This window comes from Anabas testudineus, chromosome 10 (assembly GCF_900324465.2).
Source record: "Anabas testudineus chromosome 10, fAnaTes1.2, whole genome shotgun sequence".
Taxonomy (NCBI): Eukaryota; Metazoa; Chordata; class Actinopteri; order Anabantiformes; family Anabantidae; genus Anabas; species Anabas testudineus.
Genome location: NC_046619.1, coordinates 9,630,351 through 9,646,192, shown reverse-complemented (window position 1 = coordinate 9,646,192; position 15,842 = coordinate 9,630,351). Strand labels below are relative to the sequence as shown.

General features: G+C 44.8%; 2 protein-coding genes across 4 annotated transcripts in view; one reads left to right on the top strand and one right to left on the bottom strand.

Moving 5' to 3' along the window:
• The window catches only part of atrx (ATRX chromatin remodeler), a 28,181-nt gene extending 26,391 nt beyond the window's left edge, over window positions 1-1,790 (top strand). For all 3 annotated transcript variants that reach the window (XM_026357315.1, XM_026357314.1, XM_026357313.1), the window contains exon 34: window positions 206-1,790. In XM_026357315.1, the coding sequence (XP_026213100.1) occupies window positions 206-430 (225 nt within the window). In that variant the 3' untranslated portion in view covers window positions 431-1,790. The remainder of the gene's footprint in view (window positions 1-205) is intronic.
• Window positions 1,791-3,603: 1,813 nt separating this feature from the next.
• Window positions 3,604-8,355, bottom strand: fgf16 (fibroblast growth factor 16). The gene is made up of 3 exons (XM_026358091.1): window positions 8,052-8,355; window positions 6,602-6,705; window positions 3,604-4,454 (listed from the first exon to the last, which is right to left on the bottom strand). Exons 1-3 carry the CDS (start codon window positions 8,353-8,355, stop codon window positions 4,209-4,211), a joined length of 654 nt encoding a protein of 217 aa, XP_026213876.1. The 3' UTR covers window positions 3,604-4,208.
• Window positions 8,356-15,842: the final 7,487 nt, after the last annotated feature.

The window sequence follows — 15,842 nt, the reverse complement described above, 5'->3', positions numbered from 1 at the left end:
TTTGCTCCTCTCTTTTTAGTTCAATAATTGCATAAGCCACTGTATTATGCCTTGATGATGAATGTCATTTGGCTAGTGTTGTCTGTTACTGTACTCTATAATCTGCCTGCACATCTGTACATAGGTGCGCTTTGGATTCGTAGTGATATGATGTTAGTAGTTTATTGTGTTTACTCACCGTAAGCCTCTGTTTGTGTCTTCTCAGCTGATGATGTTCGTGCAGAAGCTGATAACCAACAGGAAGATGCAGGAGCAGCAGCTGGCCATGGCTAACCAGGCCAGCTACCTGAACCAGCTGGCCCTGCAAAACGGCATGTTGGGAGCTAGCGGGCTCAGCCAGATGGACCTACTGGGCCTTTACCAGCAGCTCCATGGCCTGGGCCCCCATCAGAGCATGGGCAAGAATCCTGGGCCCTCAAAGGGCCTGTAGGATAAAAGTCCCACCCCTCCCAACTTGTTGGCTCCCAGTGGCCCAGTCCAAGTGAGGCCCTGTATCAAATGCACTGAGAGACCCCTGAGAGCTCAAAGCAAAACGACACACCATGGGTGGTGTATTTTTGAGACACTGCAGTCCACTGGGGCCTCAAGTGGGATAGACTCTCAGTCCTTTATTGTGTAGTTCACTGAGAGAAGTTGGAATATTATGTATAAATGTATAAGTTTCTTCAGTTTCAACAGAAAAAAAACTGTATATACTGCCTTAATGTTATTCAAGTTCTGTATTCATTTTTCATGTATTTAAAAACAAACAAGTTTTACCCTCAATGCTTTTAAGCATTGCATTGTTTTCCCCTTAAAAGAGGGTTTCCTTATTATTTAAACTCAGTATTTTATACTGTTTTAAATGCCTAACTAAACCTGCGTGGGACCAGTGGTGACAGGACTCTGTGATGTTAAGCTCTACATGATTATTAGCCCCACTAGATTCCTCCAGCAAAATCAATCAAAGCAGACAGCTGGTGGTGCTGAGAAGTCCTGCTCTTTTTGGAGACGGAGGAAAGTAACAAGTCTACAAAAACAGAAAAAATGCCTTATTTTTGTTTCCTAAAAAAAAAAAAAAAATTCTGTAAAGTTCTGAGATTTGTTGAGAATCTTTTCTATTATGCTTTTAAGTGTTTACATTAGTTGTCGCTGAACATGGTAATGGAATGCTTGTGTTGTTCAAAACTGCCTGCTGGTTCCTGCGAACTTTTTGTAACATCATTCTCATCGTCACGTGTTGTCTAGCATAGCACTGTGCGTCCTGTTCATTGTTTATGTTCCACTTGTGTCGATCCCAAGCTTGGGTAACTGTCTGGGTTTCACAAAGCACAACTGGTTCAGCCGTGTACCACAGGGCCCAAAACTTTCCCTTTACTTGTCTGTCAAAGTTCGAAATTCCCGGTTCAGGGTCGACTGAACCGGAAGAAGTAAAGACTGGAAGTCATATGAAACCTGGCTGATTTGTGTCGTCTGCTTTGTGAGAAACACCCTCCTGGACACTAGTCTCGCCAGGCTGGCACCCAGACTACCTGTTTGGCACATTCTTACTTCTAAATGCCTAAACTGGTGTAGCTGTTAAACACAAGGAACATGTACATTTCCCATGAAGAGACACCTGTTGTCTCTAGTTGGCTCCTGTGTTTGCACAAGGTGTATTTAATGTAGAGAAACTTTTTTGCCCTCCTTCTAAAATGTTGGTGTATTTGCTTACGTCAGCAAATACACCAACATAATTTGCCATGATTTTGATCTGCTATTATCTTGATAAGTATTTAATATAACATTTAATAAAGTGACCAAAAGGATGAGCAACTCGTTTGTTTTCGCATTCTTTACTTTGACTTTATGATTTAAAAAAGGGGGGAATGAGTTATGGTCATTGTTGTTTGTTGTGCTTCCACAAACATTTTATTACACCTGCACAATAATGTCTCTGAAGTCTGATTATTGGCTCGTACTGATGTCTTGAAGTTCTCATAACCTACTAGATGCTGTTTTTGTTTTTTATTTTCTTATGACTTCATTAAACAGCTGAGGAATGAAAAGCTAAGCTAGCTGCTTTCTTCCTCCTTCACCATGCTAAGCTAAGCTAACATTCCCTGGCTCCACTTTTCATATTTACCACACAGATGAGTGTGTTATCAGTCTAATTCCCAGGCATTTATTCACTTTCTTGCCAGTTCCCAAAATGCACGTGTATTCATTTAACATGAGGAGAGCAGGTTGCTGATACACCCGTATACATCCAGACGCAGCGTCCCTGCATTTCACACCCACAGCACTAAGTGCCTTTTGTCCCACTCTCTTCTCCCTTCAATCTTTCATCTATTTTCCCCTTTCCCGGTATTGTTTTCATTTCTCAGTCTGCCAGGGTTTTCCCCTGCATGTCTTTGACTTTTCCATTCCCTCCCCCCCAGGGGAGCTTGCTCTCACAGCTTACAGATATCTGCCAGTGGAGAAACATTACAACTATTGCAGATGTTGAAATGTTGATCCCATCCCCTCTTAGCCCCAGATTACCACCACTCCAGGTTTGCAGCACATCCCTGCTGTTACTCTGTGCAGCAGGCAGCTGTTTCTGTCCATTGAAAAGACCCACTGCAGTCTACGCTAGAGCGGAGTCTGTGAGGCCCCTGCAACGAACAACCAATCACTGCTCTAAAGCCACGCTGATGTGTAAAGCCAATTAGGAGTCAGGATCCAGTTGCATAAGGAATCTGATTTTGTACGGTGGATGTAGGCTGACTAAGACCTTATGGAGACAGACAGGGCCTGTACACATTACGTGGTAAAGGGTTTATGAGGGCAAATTGGCATGGCATTGTATGTGTGTTCTCTGGGGGGGGGGGGGGGATATCTGCTGCATCTTTTCACCCAATATTGTGTCTGTATTTTGGACAACAACAGCAGTGCTCACTGCCTTTAAAGACGCCGCATTAAGAGGAAAGAAATACAACATTCACATAGATCCTTTATCTGGTTTTAATTGGTACATCAGATTTTAATCCAAGCAAAAATACTCTCTCACAATGAGTTCTCAAAGACAGGACAATTTCATTGTCGCGTTCATTGCAATTTTTTTTTGTTTTTTTGTTTTGTTTATTTGATTTTTTTGATTTTTTTGCCGTCATTTCAGTAGAATCTACAGTCCAGATAACTTCAAGTTCATTACAAAATAAAGTCTTTGCAATAAATAAATATATAGATTTAGATTTATACTTTATATGTAGAAAATAAATATATTGTACATCTCATAAATAGGATCACCCACATGTACACCTCAGCTGCTTGCATTTTTTTAGTATTGTTCCTGACACTCCGAACATTACAAGTCACCATCGCTTATTCTTCACCAACGTGGAGAAGTGCTTTCACCCCGAGCTTAATCACTTGTTTTGCGTACAAATTCCTGCAGCTTGGTGTTTTATTTAAACGTGATGAATGGGATCATTACATGGGCAACCGAGTGAGCCTACAGCTGGGACTGGATATGTGCAGTAAGTGCTCTTTCATCTGTCACACATTCATCATGGAGCTTGTGTATCCAATCTTTCATCCATGATTTTGAACACAACTTAATAAAACTACAGTTCGGTTTAACATTTCTCAAGTACCCGACGATCCAAACCTGCCATTTAATGCATGCAGCACGCAGTTTTTCTGTTTCTGAGCTTTGCCTCCCACCTATTTATCATATATTTAACCTTAACATGACTTTATAGTGCATGGCAAATGCACAATTGGACTTCTGTAGTGCTTTCTGTTGTTTGGAGCTCTGTTCTATCGGTCGTCACGTTAATCTTCTCCAGCGCAGCGCTACTCACAACTCACAAGAGACACGACTCCATTCGTCATCGCATGCCGCGTCAGTACCTGCACATTTCCCTCCGAAAAGTGGTTATTGAGAAAACATGGCACCTGATTTGATTGTCCACATCGTCCCACAGCTGGGCAGTCATGCGGGGCCTCCTCCGTCCATGTCTGCAGTGGTTTTACAAGAAAGCTTTCCCCCCTCTCCGAGGTCACAGGTCTACTGCTGAGGCAAAGAAGCAACATCCAGGGACGTGCACAATGTTTATATCAGTGCTTGGCAGCGGGCCGAGGCGCAAACACTGTGACCTCAAGGTAAACAGTTCTCTAAGTCCAAAATATCCACAACACCCCCTCTCTCCTCTTTTTTATCCTGTTCCTCCTAATGTAACCAGTTCTCCAAGTGTAAGCACTGGTCACCTGTACTGGAATACGTCCCTGTATGCCTGAGGGATCTTTTCAATCTCCACAGGCCTGGGTAAGAAGTGGGTGAGTTTCTGGTGTTTTTTAGTCCTGCCACCCTCCCTGGGTGAGCCGTCCTTGTTTAAAGCCACGTAGTAGAAGCGTCCCGTGTCTGTGTGCTTGTACATAGTTGAAGCGTAGGTGTTGTACCAATTCTCCTCGAACTGCTCCCTGAATACACATTCGGCTGTCAGCTTCTTCTGCAGGAGAGAAAACAGCATATTAACTCCTGCTCACATGGCACGGAGTGAGAGAAGAAAGGAGAATGTGTGAAACAACAGAGAGATGAAATAAACGCACATTGAAAAGCAGCTGAGATCGAGATGGATGATGCTGCTTTGCACACTGACTCCGCTCCTTCTGATGTACGGGTTTGTATCCCTCATTAACTAGTCTGGACTGCAGTGGAAAATTGAAACGAGCCAATAGAAACTAATTTAGTCGGGTGCTCATTATAGCAAAAGAGGGGAAGTCATTACGAGGGGCTTTTTGCTTTACACCCCACACACACTCTTCCCTCAGACCTGTTAACCTCTCATCGCGCACAGGGAACGATCTCCTTCCCTGTGATGCAACAAGAACAGCGAGCAGACGTACAACCTTCCCTCGCTCTCTAATTTACACACACACACACACACACACACAAACACACACACACACAGAGCGGCTTTCAAAGCCTCTGCCTTCGCTGACAGCGCAGCATGAGCGATGGCTGCGGGTTCAGCAGGTGAGAGTGTGCTGGCTGAGTGAGTGTGTGGGAACAATAAGAGACATAAGAGTTAGAACCGCTCTCCTGCCAAGACCAGTCAATCTCTGCTGCTCCGCGAGAGGGGCCAAACCTCAGTCAAAGGTATCACTGAGGACCAAGAACCAAATATGAACCCTTTTTGAGGGCGTCCCAAACAGTTGCTATCTCCTCATTCTTCCTCCTGGATACTTTTACCCTTACACTAACTCTTTTTTTTTTGGCTGAGTGGACGTGGCTTCTCCGAGCAGTGTGATGAATGTTTGCGATTAGTCGATCTCTGCCTTTAAGACACGTTACAGTTCGAGCGAATGTTTGTGCAAGAGTCTCAGTTTTTACTCCAGAAGCAATTTTGTTGATTGGCTGTCAGGCTCTGCTTGGCTGCGGCTGTGTGGTGAAGCTGTTGTCTGTAAACACAGCCCCGAGGGCACATGACTGGGCCGCTTCCCTCCTCATACACACACACACACACACACACACACACACACACACACACATACACAAACCTCACTGGACCAAAAGCGCGTCAAGGTCTGGTGGTTGGGGGACGGAAGCACTCTTCTACCTGTTACCCTCCTCCTCGTCCTCCCCCACCCGCTGGCCTCTCTGATTCAGACAGACATGTCTACATCGCTCCCTCTGTCAGTCAGGTGACTCAGTCAGGTGTGCAATTACCCCCAGCCCCTCAAATCACAGCCTCTCACTATCACCCGCCCCCTCCCCCCCCCGGGGTCAAAGCTGCAGGATGCCAGACTCTGATAGCACGCAGTAACAATATCTGCACTTTCAACATAATGGCTGCGCTTAAAAGTAGCCTCTGTCTGAAATGTCCTGAGCCAGGGGGAAGCTGGAACCCTGAGAGGCCCTCAGGTAATGCCCTGGGACACCTGATACAGGTAACCCTCACATACTTCCTCTTCATTGTTTTTATCTCTTCCTTTTCCCCTCCTTCTGTCTCCAGATGCTAACTACATGTGAGAAAAGGTCAGCCAGGATGAAACAAACAAAAAAAAGGAGTGTGTTGTCTAGAAAGTACATTTACTGTGGAAAGACACAACGCGTTTCCCACTGCAGTTCTAACTCGAGTTCAGCTGTGCACAGAGAGGGACAGTTCACCAACTTCACCTCTAAAGTGACTCCAAACGCTCCTGCCTCCACTTTGGGAAAATATGTAAACATTTCTGCGTATCTAAAAACCAAATGAAGAGCTCTGTTTTGCTCGCTACCGAGCTGCAAAAGCTGCTTTACTCTTACTTCTCTTCCTATCTTTGTTTTTGGTCAAAGTTTGTCTTTATTCATTTCTCTGGTCGCTATGATGAAGTAAAGCAGCAGCAGAGGGAGATACAAGAACAAGAGTGTGAGAGGATCACATAGATGTTTTGTCTCATTGGGGCGTCCCTATCTCACACGTATGGGAACTTTGATAACAACTAGACCTTCAGGTTTCTTCTGGACACTTTTTTTTGACAGCTTGGTGCTGGTACATTGTCATTTTTAGAGAACAGCTGTACGTTCTGTAAAGGAAGTCGTGTATTAAGGGTTGTGAATGAGACCCCCTGGCTGCACGGCGATGGCAAACGAACAGAGGGGTTTTTGACTCACCGACCCATAGAGCTCTCCTTTCTCGTTCATGCCGAGGTAGAGTCCGGCGTCCACCCCCCTGATGCTGACCAGACCCACTGCCAGACTGATGAACTCCAGGATACCTGAGATCAAATACACACAACACCAAGTGGTCAGAGAAGCTCACAGACACACTGTAAACCCCCCCACGCCCGGAGGAAACAGGACAAAAGCAACAAGTGTCCACTTATGGGACAGTAGACTAAGGAAAATGTGCATCAGTGGCACTTGTTTTACTTGTGACTGTGCTCTGAAAGCTCCAGCATCTTCTGACTGCCCCCATGTTTCCATTAAACACAGAACATGTTATTTTGTCATCGATCACAACAGGAAAGTCAAATGAATGAGAACAACCCCAGATAAAGAGTTCTTTGATTTCTGGCTTTCCTTTTTACGGAGGCCAGTAACCTCATCTCTAGCTGTTTGATGTCAAGTTGTGGTGTCTATAAATGTGTCCATCCTGTCTTTGGGACTTCCCAACTCGCTACTAAAACAGGCTGAGAGGCGACTTTTATCAAGAGATGTGGGTAAAGCTCTTTGGTGAGCTGCTGACTCACAGGAAGTCAGAGAAGAGGGAACATGTACATCAAAGCCAGATGGAGGACGGTGGGGGGGGGGGACAACCGGTAAAATTAAAAGCCATTGGCACTTGTGATGCCGAGGTTAGTCAGAGAGGATCCAGCTGGCTGCGCTGCCCGGCAGAGGCCAGCTTCCAGCCACCTGGGCCCCATCTCCTCGACCTCACGGTGCCAGAGGATGGCGGAGAAGATCCCTCTAATTTCATGTGGGGTGACGAGCGTGTTTCATCTCCCTCTAATCAACAGCGCGTCTGCAGCTCAGACAAAGACCTCGCATTTTAAAGCTAAGTGAAGCCAGAGACAAACACGCGGACCACCCATCCCAGTAAACCGGCTTGTTTTGGCAGCAGTCTGAATTCCTCAGTGGTCGCGCTTTAATGCGGAGTTATCCCGCTCAGTCTGCACCTGTGACATGACGGGATATGAGGCGCGGGACGTTTGGCCCCGTCGGCTCGACCTGGGAGCCGCGCGCGCCGCCACTTCGCCCCACGTTCCGAATCCGACGAGTACGCTGCGCACGCGCCTCTCGCCGGAGGCTCGAGCCGCAGACAGACACCTGCGCACCCACGCGCAGAAGGTGAGTGGTTGTGCTCCTCTCGTGCGCCAGGTGACGGTGACGCACGAGAGGAGCGTCCACCGGGAAAAAGCTCCTAATTAAAGTCACGTCACCCTGATGAAAACAGGAAACATGTCAGCCAGCTGGACCGTTACCAAAGTAAAAAAAAAAGACACAATGTGGATATATAAATATTCATTTAGTCCTGCTTCTGTCATGTGAGACAAACAGTCTCGTCGCCATTTAATGTGCAAGTTCAATTGCAATAAGTTAAATGCTAAAGACACGTTCTCACCAAATCTGCTGTGGTCCTGTCTCGTCCCATATACTGTCCCATTGGGGAATATCTCCAGCTGAAATCCGGTCCTGCAGTAGAGCTGCCGCCGTCTCAGGATCCCTTTCAGGTGCCCGAAATCCGTCGGCGACCCCCGCTGCAGCCTCCCTTCAATCTGCCCGAGCCGCTCATTCAGCCCCACTGGAGTCTCCGGTAAAGGCATATTCCCGAGTGCAGGAAAGCTTTGTAAATCCAGGTCCACCGTCCCCACGAGACTCCCGACCTCCGCCATCGTGTGCACAGCTGTCACATTAAGCGTAGGCATATTACTTTAAAACGTTTCGGCGACTCAAAGAGAGAGAAAAGTTTACAACAAGTCCGGTCCATGCACGCACAAAGCGTTCCCAGCGCGCCGTGCTCCTCCAAATGAGCGCAGTCCTCGGAGTTCACAGCTCGCCCTTCAGTTTGATATCTCTGTTTATCAGATGGAAAGACTCTATTATATACATACTCCCCACGCATCCTCACATTGGATATTCAAACACAAGCCACGCCTGGCTGGCATCCCTTCTTACGCGCATCAGTTTCCTCTGCTGAATGTGCAGCAGTCCAACTTTTACTGCGGATGCGATGCTGCTGCTGCGGTTTCTGCTGTAGCTCTCTACCTTTTTCCAAACGAGTCCGAGTCCCGACGAGTCTTTTCGTTGCTCCTGCGCTCCTGTTTGCGGTCCGAGGCTGTCTGTTAAAGCCTTATCTTCTATCCAGACAGAAACCATTGATAAAACAAAATATCATCTTCACCATTTACTGGAACAATCCACAACTTATATTGTTGAGACTGGTTTTTTGGTCACAGCCTCTCCTGGAAAACAAAATGAAACCCAGCCAAAAAGCTGCTGGATGGCTGACGTACCCTCATGAGATGATCAAAATAACCTGTGCATCATCTCAGAGCTCTCCAAACTCCTGCACAAGTGCCAACCACTGCAGTTGGACGTTTTTCATGAGAGCATTTCTCTCCACCTCCTTGTTGGAAGCAGGTGCTTCCTCGCCCCTCTGCACAACGTTTGCAATGAGCTCCAGCAAACCAGCAGCTTCACCACTTGTACTACCGGCGAGGAAAAGGGGGGAAAAAACGGAAGCTGATGACGTGTAGGATCAAATCTGACTGCAGTTGTTGTGGGGGTCTTCAAAACAGCCTTGACTATGAGAGTTAGTGGGGAAAATGCAATGCTGGGATGTCATGTATATAATAAAAGTCTTATTAGAAGTATTTAGACGCTTCTCTAGAGTAAAAGTTGTAATAATGTGCTGTAAATAAATACCACATTGTAATAACACTTGCTTACAAATAGAAATCATAAGTACTTATGTACTTATAACAAAGTGTCCTATTATACAATATATATTATAATTTATACATTAACTTCAAATAGTATTTTAAAAAGTAAAATATTTCAGTGAAGCACAAGGATGACTCAAACAAGAACCTCAAAATAAGCACAAATAAGTCAGTGTACTTGTTTTCTTATCATCTCCACCTTTCTCTCAGCTGAAGCCAAAGCACCACCAGCAACGTGAAACGTTTTGATACTTCAGGTGCTCGGTGAGCTGTGCCATCATGCACATGAAAGAGAGCACACAGAAAGCCACAACAGGAATAATGAAGAATACGTGTAATTTATGATTGAATGGGGATTTCGCATCTCGTCTCTGCACAATGGGGGCAACAGGTCCCGACTTGTGGCTTTTGCAGGAAAAAAAAAGAAAAACGCAGCTGTTTAGTGAAGACTTTATTTCTGTGTGATGATCGAAATGAAAACAAACTCCAGGAGTGTTTTAATTAGTTCGCTGTTCTTGAGATATCGGTGACAGTGGGATGGGGCGGGAGGGGAGGGTATGATTACATCAATAACACAGTTTAACTATTAGACATGTTATTTTAGACCTCCTTCAAACTGTTTTTGGAAACCCCCGACCTGAGGGGGCGTTTTCACCTAGGAGCTGCTCATCATAAACAGCAGCAGCAGCTTCCCTGTGGAGAAATAGGATTTATGACGGTGTCTTGCTTCCAATGAATAGTGACAAATAGTGTGTTAGAAATTACCTAAAGTGTGTATGATTGTTTTGATGTCACTGTCAGCCTTTGATTAATGTCTTGGCTTCTTGTTTTTGGCTAATTTATCAACTTTTGTGGTGCCGGCGCAATCTATTTTGAAGCAGATGTGGCTGGCTTTGAGAGCTCCTCTGAGTGGGATACAGTATGATTGACCCTCCAAAGCATGCAGGCCCTTTTTCGCTGCTACTAATTATGCTGCTATAAATCTTACGGGTGTGTCATGACTGCATTGAAGTCAGAGGAGGGACAGTGGCTTTCAGCTGGTGTGGGATATGAAAGGTGGTGGGGGTGATGAATGCCCATGGGCCTCCGCTTGATGAATTGGGCAAGGGGTTGACGAGGAGTCAGGGATGGTCAGGCTTTGTGCGAGCAGGGACCAGGGCCCTTGTTGCAGATGAGGATGAAAGGAGGATTCGTCTCAGCTGAAGGGTGGAAGAAAGAGAAAGAGAGAAGAGGAGAAGGAGAGAAAGGAAGACAGAGATTGGGCAATCAGAATAGAGTAGTAGAAAATGAAAATCAAACACCTTACCCCCTTTTCCTCTGTCCCAGAGGGCGTGTTCTGACTTTCACTCACTGTCCATCTACCTCTGCTTAACTGCGACTAAGTGCTAGAATAAAAATCTAGAGGTGGCAAATTTTTGATTTCATTTTTTTGGTAGCTATTAGAGCGATACATCTGTTGCTGGTCAGCCATTTTTTATAGTTGACATGACAGATTTATGGCTGCACACACACACACACACACACACACACACACACACACACACACACACACACAAATCCAGAGTTAAAATGCTCCCATATGCTGAGAACCTGCGGAGGATATAGAAATGAAGATAATGACCTCAAGTGCACGGCTGCAGCTTTGAAGTTCCTCTCCCATGAGTCACAGCGAGAGAGTTGAAATTGAAAATGAAGTAACACTTGCAATGGGAACTGTGGGGGGGCTAAAAAGAGCCTCACCTGTTTACTGATTATGATTACAGAGGTGCTTGCAGCATGTTTTTGTTTTGCCGAGTCATTTGAACATAAAGAAATGCAGATAATATGAAGCTAGAGTCAACAGATGTTTCACTCAGACTTCCAGACACTGAACTTTTCATCTAACTCTTGGTGGGAGAGGGTTTAAGTGTCTGTCACAAGGTGACAAACACGTTTTAAATACGTTCTGTGATGTTGTCTTACATTATTTGAGTACATTCCTCAGCAATATGCTCAAAACTCAACACATTCTGCATGTAAAGAATGGAAAGGTCTTAAAGCAGAGGCCACTGCTTCTTCCCATAAGGTAAGCAGTTGCAGCCCACCTTTCCAGTTTAGTAGAAGGGCTCCTGCCGCTCCTGATAGCTTACATGAAATCATCCTTCCATGAACCCCTCTTAACCTCAGCCAAGTGAAGGGCCTGAAAAAAATGGCTGACTCAATGTGAGCGCCTATTAGGAATGAGGTCTTACATGTCATGCCGCTCGGCTAATAAGGCCACTATAGGGGTGAAACCCCTGTGTCGAAGCAGTGGAAGTAGACCGGTGAGTGTGACTGCAGAGCAGAACCACAAACTCCCAGAGAGAGAGAGAGAGAGAGAGGGAGCAGAAAGGATATCATCTGTTCTTATTTTACCTTTTGTCAAGCAGCATGTGGAAAATGATCTTAACTGTGAGTTATTTGCAGAACTGGATTCCGTGTTATTTCATTCCCTAGCAGAGACATAACAGAGAGGGTCTCCTCTTTCACGCAGGTGGTCCTTCGGCCTTATTCAAGGGCAGTGTGTGTGCTGGGGCGAGGGGTGGGAGGGGACTTGGGGGGGGGGGGGGGGGGGGGACACAGACAGATGCATGTGAATTTAGGTAATGGTGTAACATTTCAGTGCCTGCTTTCCTTGGCCACACCATATAACAATAGTGTTAATTAATTTGTTAGCTTTGCTTTCAAGCACTAACGAATGGGGCTCTGCAGGTTTTGAGAAGCCACTAGAATGCAAGGAACACAGTCTAAAACCAACATTTGTTGTACAAATTGCTTGCATATGTTCTTGGGAGAGGAAAAAAGATCCTTGTCATGACACACCAACAGAGATGTCCTGTTATTTCTTTTTTTGTTCTTAATTTGATGGGAAAACCTTGGTAGGAATCTGTTCACTTTGTCTCCAACATTTTGGTCTAACAGTTCATTCTAACTTGTGGTTTTCTATTTCATCAGACAGCTGACGTAAATATTAACTGGGAAACTCTATTTAATGGTGTAAACCCCTTGCTCATCCATCATTCTTTTGATCACAGTCATGTCGTTTGCACTGCGGGGACAGTGATGCTGGCTAATGAGTCCAACTTATTACAGTGTCAGACTGTCAGACAGTCTGCTGCTGCCTCATGTGCGGTTTCACCTGTCCGTCTACGCTGATGACTGGGGCGTGGCGTAATAACAGCAATAACTCCTTCTTGACTTAGGTTTCTCAGCTCTGCAAGGGCCACAACCTGACGTTTGCAGGGGTATATGCGTGATCATGATCCTGTCTGATGAGGGAACAGGCCCTCAGAGCGAGACTATTATTCTTACTACAACACAGTGAAGGAATCTACCCTCAAACAGATGTTAGGAGCCCTTTGTAGAGCCTTTGGCACGGAGCCCAACCCTACCTATCTGCACAGCTATTTACATGGCAATCCAGCTGCTCAGCCTCTCTCCTTTTTCTTCTTCTCCGTCTTTCTTTCCCCCCTCTCTCTTGCTTTTGCCTTCTCACTCCGCTCGTGCCTTTACATTTACATTCCCCCCTCTTACGTCTCCCTCCTTCTCTCCCCCGACTGTTTGAAATCAAATACATATTCTCGTAAACTTTGATCAATCAAACATACTAATTTGTTTAGCTGAGGAGACAGTGACATACTGATGCAGATTCAGTTACACAGACATGAAAAAGGCCAGGCCTCCCGTATCTCAGAATATCTCAGTGCTGACGCAAACCTTTACCCCACGCTTTATATTTAGTCATTCCCTTTCACAGAAAAGCCAAATATATCCCAAAAAATTTCTACCTGCTTCATTGACTTATTGTCCCCTCTAGTCCGAGCAGATGTGGGAGGGGAGGATTTATAATGATTACCATTCCTGGAATCAGAGTTTATACTTGCTTTCTCACTGGTTTTGTGAGGTGATAGAAAATACTTTTTGGCCTTTGATAGGTTATGTTCATAAATACAGAAACGTCATTCGAACAATGAGTTATTTAATTTGATGTACTTCATCCATCAACTTCCCTGCACCTGACTGTCCTGTACTGGACTTTTTCTATATGCATGTGTTTTCTTCCTTACGTTTACAACACAGGCGTTAATTCCTATGTCGTCCTCCTCTTGAGTGCAGGAGAAATATGTCTGAACAAACTGTGTTATTTTTACAATTCGTAGCTGAGAGTAGATCAGGAATAAAAGGTCATGTAATCCAATTAAGTCTTAACCTTTCACAGATGGATTGAGAAAAAGTGTACAGATCCTTCCCTTGCTCACGTCTTCCCCCTATTATTTTTTGTACAGGCTCTAAGACTAGAAGACTGGTTGCTAGAAACTATTAAAGAAGTGTGGAGACTCTTCCTATTCATTTATGAAGGATTAACCAACAGCTGTTTCACACAGGATTGTACAGTTGTTTAATTTTGCTGGAGTTTATTAACAGTCACAATGACTTGAATAATGCAAAACAGCACAGACACGTGTGACTCAAACGATGAATCTGGCCCTCATTAGCAGGCAGCTCAGTGGCAGCATTATCACTAGAAGTTAATTAGACAAGCAGCCTTCACATATACGAGAAGAAGTGAAATCAAAGTGTCCACTGGGGCCCTGAAGCTGACTGGCTTGTCAGTAGAGGGTGCTGATGTTTTCCCCTTCAAGAGTCCAGCCAACATCTCAGATTGCCTCAGAATCATGCAATGTCACGCTATGACAAATGGAGATACATTAGTTAATTAAAGTAGGGAGTTCAGAGTGGGGTGACGCAGGTTGCCTTTTTTTTTATTTGTTGCTTTCATTCTTAAACATTCCTCTGTGTCACGATGTAAAAGCAGAGTCCAGTCCAACTCCCCGACTCTCCTGGCATGAGTGGATGAGTTCTTTCTCAGTTTCTGCAATCAAGGCCTTTTTGGACTCTGACGTAGTTTTGCTGTTATTCTCCCCTCTGTTGTTGACTTAAGTGAACACTCAGATCTGGTATATTAGTGGAGGTAATTTACTGTCAAGAGTGATTTACAGTTTGGGGCGATTGTGTGGGTCTGTGCATGAGAAATCTTAAAGTTTGTATACCAGAAAGGATTAACAGAAGGCACGTCTTTCACATGCTCACTGACATTAAACATTTCCTCTACTAGAGACGCTGTAATTGATCTGAAGTGATTTTTGGCAAATGAGAAACCGACAAACAAAGTGATTAGGGCAGTGGGTTCATTGTTGATGGTTTGTATCGGGAGGCAAAAATGGAAAAGAAAGCGTAGCAACCCAGTGAAGTCTTCAGCTTCTCAGTCTTTGATGTTATGGGGGCAAATAGTTGTTAGGCTGAGACAGCCTCTCTGTTGCCAGAAACAAGGCTGGAGGCTGAGACAGGTGCACCGCGTTCATCACATCCTGATGGAGGAGACCGAGGGCCAAGATGTTGTTGTCAACATATTGGAAGCGTTTGTTAACAGATGGAGACGTGCTGGCAAACGTTACCTCACTTTGTCCAGGAGGAAGAGGGGAGAGAAAAAGAATGGGGTGGAAAGCAACATTTAATTTCCAATGGCACGAAGCATATCGGGAGAGAAGTTGAAGACGACGTGTAATAGTAACACAAAGCACACACAAAAAAAAAAACCTAGTTCTGTTTCACCTGTCAATCGAGGCTGAGAGAAAACGCTCCAGACTTTGTTTATGCTCAGATTTTGACCATAATATCCAGTTGCAAATTGTGCAAAACCACAAGCAGGCTAAGGATTTTACCTCAGGAAATCTTTTTTATCCGACGCCTGTCATACTTTTCAGCCGTGTCTTAGTCGCACATGTTCCTCCCCGCTGCACTCCTCTATCTGTGTTTGTATCACGGCTTTATTTCTCTTGTAAGGTCATGCAGTTACAGCTGGCATCAATATGGCAGGACTTTTTTTTTTTTTCCTGTCCGAGTCCAGCGCTGGAAAGTTATATTCATAGGGCTAATCAGTTTAAAAGATAATGAAAACAGAGATTGTTTACAGAGATTAGGTCCTTGGAAATGGAGTAATCAGTGCTTTGAAAGGGCACTGACAGCGGTGGGCTGGATTACTGTCTGTAGAAACCAAGCAACACGGCACTAACTCTCCATCTCTAACAAGCTCTCAGAGCCCTGATGTCATCACAGATAGAAGATAGAGTACATTATCCTCCACTCCTCTCCATTTGCTCTTCTTTTGTGGAATGAAATTACTCAACGTTTAACAGATGGGGCACCTGTCAGCCAGATGTGTTTGAGTAATGAACAAAGTGTAGGATGAAGTAAGCGTTTTGACAAAAATGTCCAGAGAAAAATTAATCATGAGTCTAATTTCTTCTCTACCCCATTGTTTAATATGCTGTATGATTTATGTGGCAATGGATTGATTTATTTCAGAGCCGAGATGCTGGATTACTCTAGGAAAGTCACCAATTCAAGGCTCGGCCCAAGCTCTTGAAATAGCTGTAACGTTTCACGCTTTC